Source organism: Aplidium turbinatum, chromosome 4, assembly GCF_918807975.1.
Source record: "Aplidium turbinatum chromosome 4, kaAplTurb1.1, whole genome shotgun sequence".
Classification (NCBI taxonomy): Eukaryota; Metazoa; Chordata; class Ascidiacea; order Aplousobranchia; family Polyclinidae; genus Aplidium; species Aplidium turbinatum.
This window is the reverse complement of record NC_137475.1, coordinates 44,271,176-44,286,298: the sequence shown is the minus strand read 5'-3', so window position 1 is coordinate 44,286,298 and position 15,123 is coordinate 44,271,176. Positions and strand designations below refer to the sequence as shown.

Below are 15,123 nucleotides of genomic sequence, written 5' to 3'. Positions count from 1 at the left end.
GCTGCCTCAGTTTTCAGGGAAACAACAAACTGTTTTATATGGCCTAGCTTGATATGTAAGGGAGGCATAAGGATTCTTCTTGGATCAACAAGTGGAATGTTGGCCACATTGTGCTCTCCAGGGTTGTATGATGCCCTAGCCAGCCATTCCTGTTGAATGTAGTGGTATTGTCGGGCCCGACTATCCCATAGACATAAGAAACAACAGTAGCCTACTTTATGTACCCCAATTGCATTTCCATCAGCATGTTTAACACTTTGAAGTTATGTACCCCAATTGCATTCCCATCAGCATGTTTAACACTTTGAAGTCTCCACACAGGTACCACTGGAATGTATCATATTTGATGGCTTTCAAGATAGCTTTCATACTTTCTGTTGACTCCTTCATTGTTGTAGAACAGGGGTGGGCAACCATTTTAACACAAGGGCCAGTTAGGAAAATGTAATGCTTACAGGAGGGCGCACATCAAATAAACACTATCTCATATTTTCAGCAATGGGGTTTATCTTATTGAAATTTTGTACAAGAATGTCATCCTCCTGCAGTGAATTCAATTCAAGCTGGATTTCTACAGGCGCAAAACTTATTTCACAGGTAAAGAGGAGTGAAAAGACGGTCGTCGTCGTCGTCAGCGTATGCTCAAATTCTATGAATGGAGACAAAGGACCAGATGAACTTCAATTCGCTTTTAATTCCAATTCATACACAACATGAATTTGTTGTATATCCGGATTTCGAGCATTTAGCTCTCTTCAGTACAACTTTTGAATTGCGAATGAATAACACTACAAATGAACTGGTATTTATAGCGAAAAAGGTTCCACGTTGACAGTGATGGCATTGCAAAACCAACGTCAATCACTGCCAACGTAGAGCAAACAATTTGGACAGTGGCGAAACGGTTGAACGAACAATGGATAAAGGCCTACGAATAAAATTAACACGTGGAGAAACTTGCGTTAACAATATCGACGTGGAATTTCATTGCGCTAGTTTAACGTCTTTGCGGACCAGTATAAACTGTAATTTAATGCATATAGCAAACCTCGAGAAAGACGATAAGAGCTAGGAGGCGTATCCACTGAAAGTTACCTTAAACAAGAAATTACAAGAACAACAATTTGCGCTACTACCGTTGTCCCTTTGTACGGCCAAGGACGTTAAACTAGCGCAATGAAATTCCACGTCGATATTGTTAACGCAAGTTTCTCCACGTGTTAATTTTATTCGTAGGCCTTTATCCATTGTTCGTTCAACCGTTTCGCCACTGTCCAAATTGTTTGCTCTACGTTGGCAGTGATTGACGTTGGTTTTGCAATGCCATCACTGTCAACGTGGAACCTTTTTCGCTATAAATACCAGTTCATTTGTAGTGTTATTCATTCGCAATTCAAAAGTTGTACTGAAGAGAGCTAAATGCTCGAAATCCGGATATACAACAAATTCATGTTGTGTATGAATTGGAATTAAAAGCGAATTGAAGTTCATCTGGTCCTTTGTCTCCATTCATAGAATTTGAGCATACGCTGACGACGCCCCCCTCTAGACGTGTGTAAAGCACACTGTCCCGTATGCTAAGTGAAGTCAAGCGAGGAACCTGTACGGTGACCCACGGCTGTCCTAAACTGCATTAGAAATTCTCGCAAACCCGCTCGCATTCCCTGTCTGCGAGGCAATTGGACAAAGGACGCCTCAAGTCGCTTTTCCTAATGGCTAAGAAGAGCAAGAAGTCGAAAAAAAGGAATCAACAAAAGACGGTCATATCACTTCTTAAGGTTCGAAATTGTGTAAATCGAGATGAAAATAGCCTTAATTTAAATAGCCTTATTTGGGGGAAAATAGCTGAAAGAAGATGAATGGACGCACAAAAAATGGAAAAAGGCCGCATACGGCTCGCGGGCCGCACGTTGGCCACTCCTGTTGCAGAATATGCAACAGGGACTGGTGGCTTTCTATTCCCATTATGCAGTGGTACTGCTTTGAGACATTCCTTAGAAGAGTCGATGAAGAATCGCCAATCCTTTGAATAATGACGACCTTCCCAGATCACCCATCAGTCCCACAACATCATTGCAAAATGGGGTCTGCTACTATTCGGCGAGTCCGATTCGGAGAGTTCCCTATTCGGAGACAGCCTTTTTCGGAGAATTCCCTATGCAGAGATTTTTTGAAAATCCAACAACGCCTTCTGCTTATTTAGAGAATTTTGTATTCTATTTCACAATATCGTTTCTTTTGCATCCCGATAAAGAAAATAAATTGAAATGAAATTTAGCAAAAAATGTTTGAACTATTAAATTAAAATGTTTGCTCTCATAAAATTGACATGTATCCTACGTCACCGTCTCTATGCACACTTAGAATATTCGAATCCTCAACTATTACAAAATTCCAAATCCAACGACGCCTTCTGTTTATTTAGAGAATTTTGTATTTTATTCCACTATATCGTTTCTTTTGCATTCGGACAACGAAAAATAAATCGAATTGAAATTTAGCAAAAAATAAAGAGCGAATTAAATTTATTTTTGAACTATTAAATTAAAATTTTTGCTCACATAAAATTGACATGTATCCTGCGTCGCCGTCTGCAAACTTAGCTGACACGTTTTCGCTGAGACTATATCTCGTTAACGTGTATTGTTAAATAATGAAACGCTGTTGGAGCGTGAAATCAATGTAAAGAAAAATGATAGGCCAACTGAGTGATTCAACGTATTCAGACATTGAATCAATGTAAATACAAATTGTTAGGCTAATTGGATTCTTTGAACAAATCGAATGGCTTTTGTAAATGTTTCTCAGTTACAACGTATACCTGGTCAGCAAGAGTTCCCTTTTGTACACGATTTCAACGTCTGGCGACGTTAAAACGATGTAAAAATGACAATTTTTTTGCTGGCCGGGAGATAGGCTACCGTACCGAAGTTGAACTTGACCAACTAGGCAGTTGCAAACATATATCCTTTCGATGAAACCTATGAGTTACAGCATCTTTTTGTAAAAAAGGTTGTTTTGATGTAAAACAAATATTTTGAACAGTCTGTTCAAAATACTAACTTACAGGCTGAAGGCACTTAAAAGTAAACACTGGGTGAGATATATTTGAAATATCATATAAAATCAACAAATAGCTTATTTAAAAAATGAATGACATGACGAATGACATAAACATGACGCAAAGAAGGTGGAATAAAATATGCAAAAGAATGCAAAAGAAATGATATTGTGGAATAAAATACAAAATTTTCTAAATAAACAAAAGGCGTCGTTGGATTTACAGAAGGCGTCGTTAGATTTTCGAAAAATTTCCGAATAAGGAACTCTCCGAATCGGATTCACCAAATCGGACTCGCCGAAACGGGCCATTCCGGAAAAATGTCACCTGGACCCCATCATCAATCACCTTGTTAGAAAAAAGGTCAATGAACTCATTTCCTCGTTCACGAACAGTGACAGCTTTAACTATAAGTTTCCATTGTTGCAACCTTGAAGCAAGTAACTCTGTATGTCTCATTGACAATTGGTGGTCGCATCGTGTTCTGGGTTCAAAGCAGTCAGACAAGGAAGCATGAGAATCTGATGCAATGCTTGAGTCACTATCACTCTGTTCACTGTTCAGTGTTCAGTCACTGGATATACAGGAATGGACAAGTCAGGGTCATCAGCATAATTCTGCATAGGTCGTATTGCAGTAGGAATATGAGGATACTCAATGGCAGCCGCTTTCCCTTATTCAATACTTGGGGCAGTTTGGTGAGGCAAAAGTAACAGTCAGATGCATGATTAAAGGGTTCACGCGACACCATGGGGACGGCAAACAAACTTCTCTTCTGTCCTACTTTCCATGCAGCTAGCTTTGATGAACAATCTGCACAAACGATATGAGTGTAATTTTCGCGCAATCCTTGATGTCTAACTATCTCGGACGAACTGTCATAAACAAACAGATAACTTTATTAGAATCTCAACATGTACTCAAACTTCAACATAAACCAGCAACGTAAACGCCCACATAGCTGCGGCACTAAAACGATTGACTTATTATATGAACTCAAGTTGCGTCACAACGCTGTCAGGAAAGCGTATTTAACAGCGGCCGATCAAGAAGTCATGGAAAACGCGTAAGGCAAAATGCGAAACACAAGGTACAAACTTAAAGGGCAAGTTCTCAAATAAATTAAAAGTTTAAAGGCACGTTTCCAATATTACAGTAAGGAGCCCAGCTTCTAGATCTTCATTGCAGGAACAATTCATCATTACACAGTTAGAATGGCCCATATACACTGGTATTACCTTGCATTTCAGCTTTACATAGTGCAGTGCAGTGTATCAAACGAAAATTCAATTTTTCACACAGGAGCATCTTTGGCCATATTCATGATCAGCGACCCCAAATTAGCTAGAAACGGCGCTTCTCTCCCCATTGACATTTTGGTGTACACACTGTGTAGCTTAATATAGTCAATAGATCTTGTATTTTCATGTGGTCAAGTAGCCTTTTGTTAATCGTGCTTTTCATGATGGTATTTTGGAAAGTGGTGAGTTTTTTCATTGTTGTGGACGTCCAATTTACATCTAGACCGTATAGCACGACTGGTAAAACGTAAGTGTTGGAACGTTTTGATTTTAGTTTGCAACAATTTAAATCAGCAAAAATTCGAGGTGCCTTTCATACCAAAGTTGCTGAAGTAATTAATGTTACAGGAGAAGTGATCTGCTTTATGTCTGGTGGTGTATGGAATCTTCATCTACCGTAAAACGTCTCTATGGTCGATTTCTCAAAGAATTCGATGGCGTATTCAACTTAACAATGAATTACAGGTATCAAAATGTGTATTTTAGTTGGGTAAACGTTTTCTCTCCAATTGAGAAAGTTTTTCACAGAAATTTACACGAATTTTTCATCTGGAGCGTAATAAGTAGCCACTGCACCACTCTTCTCACCCCGGATGTCTTAAGCTATCACCATAGTGGCCGTACCAGTCACCATAGTAACGACACCAGTCACCATAGTAACCACTGCATAACCGAATGGAATAGTGCACATGGTCATGAAATTGAATCGTATTCCACATGAACTCGTTTCATAAAAGTTTTACTCTCGATGATTGTTGTACGACAAGGGAATCCAACCAGTCGATCGCGATCTACTGGTAGATCGCGAACTGATCTCGAGTCGATCGTGTGATGTGTAGGAAAAATTAAGAGCAAAAGTTGTTTTTCCTACTTCTTCTTCCTGTTTTACGTCTCATTCCCTAGAATCAAGGTAGGACGGGGTCTGGCAAGGCAGTCCTCAGTCTCCATTCATCACGATCTAGGGGGATAGCGTTGGTCATCTGCCACCGCTTCCTGTCATCGTTTACGGTGTCACTCCATGGCTTCCTGGGACGTCCAGGCTTCTTCTTTGATGTGTGATACTGTAGCTTTCAATTAGTTTCATTTCAATTAGAAGTGGCTTTCAATTAGAAGCAGAAGAAGAAGAGGGGGTGGAGGAGAAGTATTCCAATTTCAGAAAATACATCTTATACCTGGCCGCTCTTTTGGATCAACGTATTTGGGCGAGTCTACTTTTCGCATAAATATTTACAAGTCTAAATAAAGATCAACAATGACTACCTTACAGTCTGCCTACGCCTTGCAAACATCTCCTACACTCCTGACTACGACAACCTAGCTTTTTCGTCCTAGGTTTCGCAGTATGGCAGGAAGTGATTTACCTTTTTTCAAACTCAGAGATCTATCGGTTTTATATCTGTTTTTTTTTTTGTCTACCTCTACGGCACCGCAGGAGATACCTGCATAGCCGAGTCATGAGAGCAATAATACGACTCTCGAAAGGGCGCCGGTTTGACACCGATCAAGAGCATGTACCAGTGCCTTTGGCAAGACACTTAAAAAGTATGCCTGGAAGTAGACGCGAACATTGGCTTCCTTGCCTTCCTGTCCACTTAATCAAAATCTTCAACTGCCAGGCGTAAGTCTGGATAAAAAAAACAGATTTGTGAGAAAAATTATGTTTCGTTTAAATGCATATGCAGGCTGGTGTGGTATTGATTTCATTGGTAGTAAGGTAAACAGTTGGCATGTTGCTATGGACGGGTGATGGGTGATGGGTGGACGGGTGATGGGTGGACGGGTGAACGGGTGATGGGTGGACGGGTGATGGGTGGACGGGTGATGGGTGGACGGGTGATGGGTGGACGGGTGATGAGTGGACGGGTGATGAGTGGACGGGTGGACGCGTGATGGGTGGACGGGTGATGGGTGGACGGGTGATGGGTGGACGGGTGATGGGTGGACGGGTGATGGGTGGACGGGTGATGGGTGGACGGGTGATGGGTGGACGGGTGATGGGTGGACGGGTGATGGGTGGACGGGTGATGGGTGGACGGGTGATGGGTGGACGGGTGGACGCGTGATGGGTGGACGGGTGATGGGTGGACGGGTGATGGGTGGACGGGTGATGGGTGGACGGGTGATGGGTGGACGGGTGATGGGTGGACGGGTGATGGGTGGACGGGTGATGGGTGGACGGGTGATGGGTGGACGGGTGATGGGTGGACGGGTGATGGGTGGACGGGTGATGGGTGGACGGGTGATGGGTGGACGGGTGATGGGTGGACGGGTGATGGGTGGACGGGTGATGGGTGGACGGGTGATGAGTGGACGGGTGATGGGTGGACGCGTGATGGGTGGACGGGTGATGGGTGGACGGGTGATGGGTGGACGGGTGATGGGTGGACGGGTGATGGGTGGACGGGTGATGGGTGGACGGGTGATGGGTGGACGGGTGATGGGTGGACGGGTGGACGCGTGATGGGTGGACGGGTGATGGGTGGACGGGTGATGGGTGGACGGGTGATGGGTGGACGGGTGATGGGTGGACGGGTGATGGGTGGACGGGTGATGGGTGGACGGGTGATGGGTGGACGGGTGATGGGTGGACGGGTGATGGGTGGACGGGTGGACGCGTGATGGGTGGACGGGTGATGGGTGGACGGGTGATGGGTGGACGGGTGATGGGTGGACGGGTGATGGGTGGACGGGTGATGGGTGGACGGGTGATGGGTGGACGGGTGATGGGTGGACGGGTGATGGGTGGACGGGTGATGGGTGGACGGGTGGACGGGTGGACGGGTGATGGGTGGACGGGTGATGGGTGGACCGGTGAAGGTGGACGGGTGATGAGTGGACGAGTGATGGGTGAACGGGTGATGGGTGGACGAGTGATGGGTGGACGGGTGAAGGGTGGACAAGTGATGGGTGGACGGGTGATGAGTGGACAGGTGATGGGTGGACAGGTGATGGGTGGACGGGTGATGGGTGGACGGGTGATGGGTGGACGGGTGATTGGTAGACGAGTGATGGGTGGACGGGTGATGGGTGGACGGGTAATGGGTGGATCGGTGGGTACTACGACAGTTTATCGAACGACAGTTCATCGAACGACAGTTTATCGAACGACAGTTTATCGAAACGACAGTTTATCGAAAGACAATTCATCGAACGACAGTTTATCGAAACGACAGTTTATCGAACGACAGTTTATCGAACGACAATTTATCGAACGACACAGGGCCGTAGCCAGACCGCAGAGCAAGGGGGGCCAACTTTTTTTAAGGGGGGCCGAAAAAATTTAAATGGGCAAAATCATTATAAATGTAGCTGTTGCTCTTGAATGTTTGGATTTTGCCAGGGGGGCGGATTTGTTTTTAAAGGGGGTGAGGCCTCCCTGGCTCCCTGCTGGCTAGGGGCCTGGAACAACAGTTAATCGAAAACCTAACCCCTAAAACCTAACCCTAACACCTAACCCCCAACCCCTAACCTCCAACCCCTATCCACTAACCCCTAACCCCTAACCGTAACCCTACCCCTAACCCTAACCCTTAACCCCCAACTCCTAACCACTAACTCCTAACTCCTAACCACTAACCCCTAACCCCTAACCTTAACCCTACCTCTTAACCCCCAACCCCTAACCCTACCCTTAACCCCTACCCCTAACCCTTAAACTCCAACTCCCAACCACTAACCCCTAATTCTAACCTTAACTCTTAACCTCTAGCCCCTAGCCCCTAACTCCTAGCCTCTAGCCCCTAGCCCCTTCGATGAATTGTCGTTCGATGAACTGTCGTTTCGATAAACTGTCGTTCGATGAACTGTCGTTTCGATGAACCGTCGTTTCGATAAACTGTCGTTTCGATGAATTGTCGTTCGATAAACTGTCTTTCGATAAACTGTCGTTCGATGAACTGTCGTTCGATAAATTGTCTTTCGATAAACTGTCGGGTCACGGGATCGGTGATGGGTGGACGGGTGATGGATGGACAGGTGATGGGTGGACGGGTGATGGTTGGACAGGTGATTGTGGACGGGTGATGGGTGGACGGGTGATGGGTGGACGGGTGATGGGTGGACGGGTGATGAGTGGACGGGTGATGGGTGGGCAGGTGATGGGTGAACGGGTGATGGGTGAATGAGTAATGGGTGGACGGGTGATGGATGGACGGGTGATGGGTGGACGAGTGATGGGTGGACGGGTGATGGGTGGACGGGTGATGGGTGGACGGGTGATGGGTGGACGGGTGATGGGTGGACGGGTGATAGGTGGACGGGTGATGGGTGGACGGGTGATGGTTCGACAGGTGATTATGGACGGGTGATGGGTGGACGGGTGATGGGTGGACGGGTGATGGGTGGACGGGTGATGGGTGAGCAGGTGATGGGTGAACGGGTGATGGGTGAACGTGCAATGGGTGGACGGATGATGGGTGGACGGGTGAAGGGTGGACGAGTGATGGGTGGACGGGTGATGGGTGGACGGGTGATGGGTGGACGGGTGATGGGTGGACGGGTGATGGGTGGACGGGTGATGGGTGGACCGGTGAAGGGTGGACGGGTGATGGGTGAACGGATGATGGGTGGACGGGTGATAGGTGGACGAGTGATGGGTGGACGGGTGATGGGTGGACAGGTGACGGATGGTTGAGTAATAATTGATAAAAGATTATGATGGTGATGTATCAATCTTCGCATCGTTTTCTTTGTCTAAGTCTAAGGCATTAGACTAAAATAAAAATTGTTTATATTCAAGGAGGGATGCTGATGTGTATTTTGCTGGAAGATTGTCGGCACAAATTTGGAAACAATTTCAACATTCTGAATCAGGAAATCCTTTAAAAGATGTCAATGATTTAGTTGAAAGCAAAAAGAAACTTGCCATTTGGATTGTGTCCAATTGTGGAGCAACGGGAGGTGCCAAAACAAGAATGACTTATATCAAGAAGTTAAAAGATATTGGTCTTGAAGTGGATCTACGAGGAAAATGTTTTCGACAAAATGGTGCCGTTTCAAACATGGAAATTATTAAACAATACAAGTTTTACTTATCATTTGAAAACAGTTTTCATTGCAGGGATTATATAACAGAAAAATTATTTCGTAGCGGACTGGAAATGGGAGCAGTGCCAGTTGTTTGGGGAGCACGGAAGTCGGATTGTGAAGCTGTGGTTCCTCCTGGATCGTGCATTTATGTGGAAGATTTTAAATCTCCTGAACAACTGGTTGAATATTTGAACTATCTTGATGACAACACCACAGCGTATAAGCAATATTTCAAATGGAGAACTATGAAAAAAGAAGATATGCCACAGCACAACAGAACTAACGAATATTGTAATTTGTGTCGCATCTTGCATGGTATAAATGTTGATAATATTCACAATCCTTTACTAAACAACTCTGATAGCAACATTCCTATGTTTGGTTATCCTGACCATCCAAGGATTATTCCATCATTACAAGAATGGTATTATGGTACCGAGAATCCAGAATGTTTATCGCGTTAACGAACTTCTACAGATAGTTACTTCATAAACCGCTTCAAAGACCCAATCACGGCTCACGGTTAAGTTTCTACCAAAGATTTTTACTGGATTCGACAATTGTTACAAGATTTGTCGTTTGAAAACTTTCTATTGAAGATTATTGTACTTATGTGCTCATCGAGTCAATATTTTATTGTTGTGGTTTTCTACTTGAGCTCTATAGGCTCTCCAAACAGTTCGTGGCAGGTTTTAAAGGGTTCCTTAATTATTATTTCTTAATTATATTGTTTTTAAAAATATTATCAATATTTTATCTCCACTGTTAAATTGTCAGCTGATGGTCAATAGTAGTAGTCTAAATTAGAAGTTTATGGGCTTAGTTTGTCCAGAAAAAAGGCGTAATTAAAGCGAAGGATGAGAACCATAGATCTATTGCTTGTATTTCGCATCAAACATGTTTTCATTGCATTTTTTGTCTCAAGCTCTCTTGCACAAATCTCGTTACATTTCTGTAGGCAATAATTGATAAAAAAAATTTTTTGCACGCTTGATGAAACTGTCTTGATCATGTTTTTAAGTGATTGGTTACATTGCTATAACTATCCCATCGATAAAATATTTTGCAAAGTAAACAATCTTTCCATGTTTTTGTTTTGATTGTTGTGTTATGTTTGGAAGCAAGCTATCAAATGTGCCTGAAATCTTTTTATTGATCTGAAACAATACGAATTGAGAAATAACACAATGCATCTTAATTCAAAACGAAATCTAAACATCAAAATTTTGTTAATTTTTGAAATACTTTCCAGATGTGTTTTGTTTCGAGTAGTCTACTAACAAGCCTTACAAAGCCTACAAATTATTTTATGAAATCAATCACTATTTGTGACGTAACATTTACGTTGTAGAATCGTCGTTATAGCCTTCTTAGACAACAAATCACTTCTTTTTCACGTTGGTTTCACGTCCATAAACGTGTAAAATACGATTGATTTGCTGTATGGATCTCCATTGCCAAGATGTCAAACAGAGTCTGCACATTTTACATCGCCCCAAATCGTAACTCTCGTTAAGTGCACATTAAAGGCAACAACTTTTGATGTACGCCTGCTTCGGTTTTAAACACAGTAAATTACAACTTTGATGTGTGTCATGTTTTAGTGTTACCAGATGCTCACCATCAGTAAACGTTTGCAGCACTGCTGCAAAATTTTTTCAAACGCAATACCAATTCACCCAATAACAATTTTGCAAACACGTTGTCTCGAAATATGTTTTCATCCGTTCTGACGTGTTCATGTTGTTGAAATTTTATTTTCTCTGGAAATGCAACGTTTTCGCTTTGCATTGTTTTCTCGCTTTATCCAACAACACTAATAATAATGTTATGGTTTTATTTATTGTCGCTCTACAACAGCTAAGGTCTTTTAGCGACAGGGCTCATTTTTAATTTATATCAGGTTTATGATGTTATCACATTATTACCCGACTCATTCTCACTGCGCTATGCAGGATAGAACACAATCGGTACCGTTTTTAAAGTCTTCGGTTTGACCCGACCAGGAATCGATCTCAGATCTACCAGCACCACAGCCGAAGGTGAAACCACTCGGCCACTGAGCTGGTCCCAACAACACTAAGTTTTTCCAATAGAAATTTTATTACTCCACAGGTCTTCCAAATTGACTAAAATATTCAGCTGAATCAGAGCAAATGCTTTCGGTTTAAATGTCAACAAAAGCAACCTTCGTTTACCGGAGGCATTTGGAAGATACACTGAAAACACTTGACTCTATCTAATTTTAAGCTACCTCTACCACCGGTTAGGCTTCATCGAGCAGAGCAATATTTGTATAGTTTGTTTCCTTTTTTCTTTGAGTTGTTGTTTCGGTGTGGTTTGTGTGATTAATTTTATATTTTAACTAACACGTCTACAACGACCAAAGACGTTGGTTGATGTGCTTGAGTGAATATCCCGAATGTATTTGAGGCTTTATCCACAAAATATGAGAAAGTAATTTATTGAATTACCTAATGTTCTTTGCATGCTGCTGCATTAACATTAAACCAAAGAGCTATCTGATCAGCATTTGCCACGTTCTGGTGAAAATTTGGATCTCTCCGATAAGTCTTTGATATTCTCTTATCGGAGCTTATGTACGATGTTCAAGCTAGGTTATATACAATTGATTCACTTCTCAATGTATTTCAGTGTCACGTTAATAAATCACATGCAATTGTATGTAGCCTACTTGACAGCTCAATGTCGACTTGTTTCGAAATGTGTTGAAGTTCATTGCGTTAGCTAACAACAAAAATAGAGTAGGAGAATTAATATAAACTTTAGAAACTATTTTCAGAAAGGTTTAGTTTTCTAGTAGCCAAACCTGACTGATTTTATTAATTTGTTATTTTTAATCGTTTGGTTAAATCCTAAAGATTCTCCTGTAACTTTTCATACTTAATAACCTTGAAGATGCGAAACATAGGTCGACATCAGCGTCTGCTTCATCACTTAACAATATCAGAGCTGCCTTATATAAAGCTACCCTACGCCTACTTTTAAGAGAATTTGTCCTCTTTTCTCAAAAGATATGGCTTGGTCTTCGAGAGCACTAAAAATGCTAAAATGTCTCTTTTTTCCATTTCCAGTTTTTTCGTTCATTTTTCTACAGGATTTTATTTTTATGCCACTTCGGCGACGGCTTGTATTTGGTTTTCAAAAACTTACTGTAAGCCACTAATGTAATATGTTGATTCATAGATTCTAAACGAAATCGGCACACCTTATTGAACGGTTATTGTAAAGCATCTTTAGACGTTCATTGAAACATAATAAACGCCACTGTTTTACTGTTTCGTAAGTAGGCTAGTGGAGGTGAGTGCGAGTGGAACGGCCAGTAGAACGGCGAGTAGCTCAGTGAAGGCGTCGCTTTCAATTGTGAGAAAATTTTCTCAAATGCAGAAATGTGTTCAATAAATTCATGAAAAAGGAAATTTGTGAAGAAATCAGAAAAAGTGGGAAAATCAAAAACGAATAAATTACAAGATTATTTAGTGATTAAAAATGCCACCTAAACACAAAAAAATTGCGAAAGAGTTCATTGTACTTATATTTTATGGTCCTCACACTTTAATATAAAAGTTCTTATTTTATCCAGACCTATTTTATGTTGATTCAACGCTTGTAGACGTAGCTGATTACCAACTTTACTGTTTGATTTAGGCTATTTGTTACGTGAAGTGAATCAGAAAAAAATGGCCAAAAGCGCATGGTGCTACCTAGCATGCTGGAAAACGAAATCGTGGCAGGGGTAGCTCACTTACAACTTATGTACAGCAGGTGTAAATGTAGAACGCATTTAACTATGATACAGCCACAATGGCACGAGGAAAGAAACTGCTTTTTAATTTAGTCAGTTTTAGCATGTCAACGGTTGTGTACAATTACATTTTCAATCGTATTTCGTACAAGCAGTTTTATAATTTTACAACTGAACTTATTGCAAACAGTAGGCTAAAGGGAACTGCAAATATTCATAGGCTGAATCTGAAAAATAAACTACATTTGTCTCGTTCTTGTTTTTTTTTTGCTGTAACTTTGCTGCATAGACCAATAATTGTTCATAAAGAGATGAAAAATCTTCAAACGTGAAATTTTACTTGCGTTTTGCTTGCTGGCGAAACTTGTCCTCTTTTGATGCATTGAAAACACAAAAGGTCTAACCTCATAATTCAAGACAAAATGACAGGAATTGTTTAAAATTCGTTTTTGTCCGAAGTAAAATTCTTTACAAGAAAATTTAATTCGAAGCGAAATCAAGTCACGGAGGTGGCCTTTACGTTACAGCGAAACCAAGCAGCGGGCAGCCTGTAGTGAAATCTTCTCTGAAGTCGCTAGCATAATTGTCACATGGTTAAACGGTATTTCGTTTTTGTTGAAGTTCAAACTACAGTAGCATAAAGTTTTACTTTGAAATGAAAAAGTAATGTATCTTGCAAATTTGACAATTGATCAGGTTATTTTGAGAATGTTTCAAAATATTTCTTTTTGTTTTGCGTTTCTCGATAGCAAACGAAGTCATGACGAAGAACGTTGCGTCAAAGTAAGTCGCAATAACAATTAAGTCGCAACGATAAAATATTTTTGATTCCTGACTAGAAATGCTAAAACGATCAACCGTGTTTGGAGGAGAGTGTTGAATTTGTTGCTACTCAGTTCCATAGCCACAATTTCATTCAAAATGTATCAAAGTTGTTTCGCTTTAGAAAGAGAAGTTTGCTAATGCTTGAGCAAGGATTCATTCAGTCTCTTGCGTGAGCAGCTAAACTTTTGTTGAGACAAAAGTTTAAAATCATATATTTTATATTTTAACTAACACGTCTACAACGACCAAAGACGTTGGTTGATGTGCTTGAGTGAATATCCCGAATGTATTTGAGGCTTTATCCACAAAATATGAGAAAGTAATATATTGAATTCCTTAATGTTCTTTGCATGCTGCTGCATTAACATTAACACAAAAGAGCTATTTGATTAGCATTTGCCACGTTCTGGTGATAATTTGGATCTCTATAAGTCTTTAATATTCTCTTATTGGAGCTTTAGTGATATAAGCCTAGCTTTCAAGATATTAAAAACTTCCTACTGGAGCAAATATTGAGAAAGACTGAAATGAAATGAAGGAATGACCCAAGAATGAATTTCATTAAACAACGCAGACAGTGAAATTATCAAAAGGCAATATTCGCTTCTTTCCATATGAAGGAAATGTATTTGTTTAATCGAATTTTCCTTATTTGCACACGTTGACAAACATATTACCTATACCGCCAATATATCTTTCACTTTTCACAAGTCGACTGTGTCTGTCACAGTGGCGGATTCAGAACGTAATTTATGGGTGGGCCTAGGAAATATCTTGGTGGGCCTTCACAAATAATGCCACGGCGGGCCAGCATACAAGGCGTAGTCTCCTAGGTTTCGAGTTAAAAAAGTTGATTCTTAATACTATATACTTTTTTTTACTTAATACTTTTTTTTCCCGCGCTTTTTGGAAGTAGGTTGCAAGATTTTTGCTCTCCAGGTCCAAGTCTTAAAAATTTAATTTGTTCAAATTTAGGACCTGGAGATAAAATCAAATTCGAAAAAATTACACCGTTTCATCTTATTTGATCTTCGTCACAAATTTTCCAAACTATCAGCAAGTGAAATTTCAGTAAAATTCGAAAACAAGAAGTAAAGAAGAAAGAAAGAAGAAACGAAAGTGAAGACAAGAAGTAGGCATGC

At 41.4% G+C, this 15,123-nt stretch overlaps 1 protein-coding gene across 1 annotated transcript; it reads left to right on the top strand.

Annotated features, from left to right (window-relative positions):
- Positions 1-9,275: 9,275 nt before the first annotated feature.
- LOC145769225 (4-galactosyl-N-acetylglucosaminide 3-alpha-L-fucosyltransferase FUT6-like) lies at positions 9,276-9,854 on the top strand. Its single transcript, XM_082580810.1, has one exon. The coding sequence runs from the start codon at positions 9,276-9,278 to the stop codon at positions 9,852-9,854; it is 579 nt and encodes a 192-aa protein (XP_082436936.1).
- Positions 9,855-15,123: the final 5,269 nt, after the last annotated feature.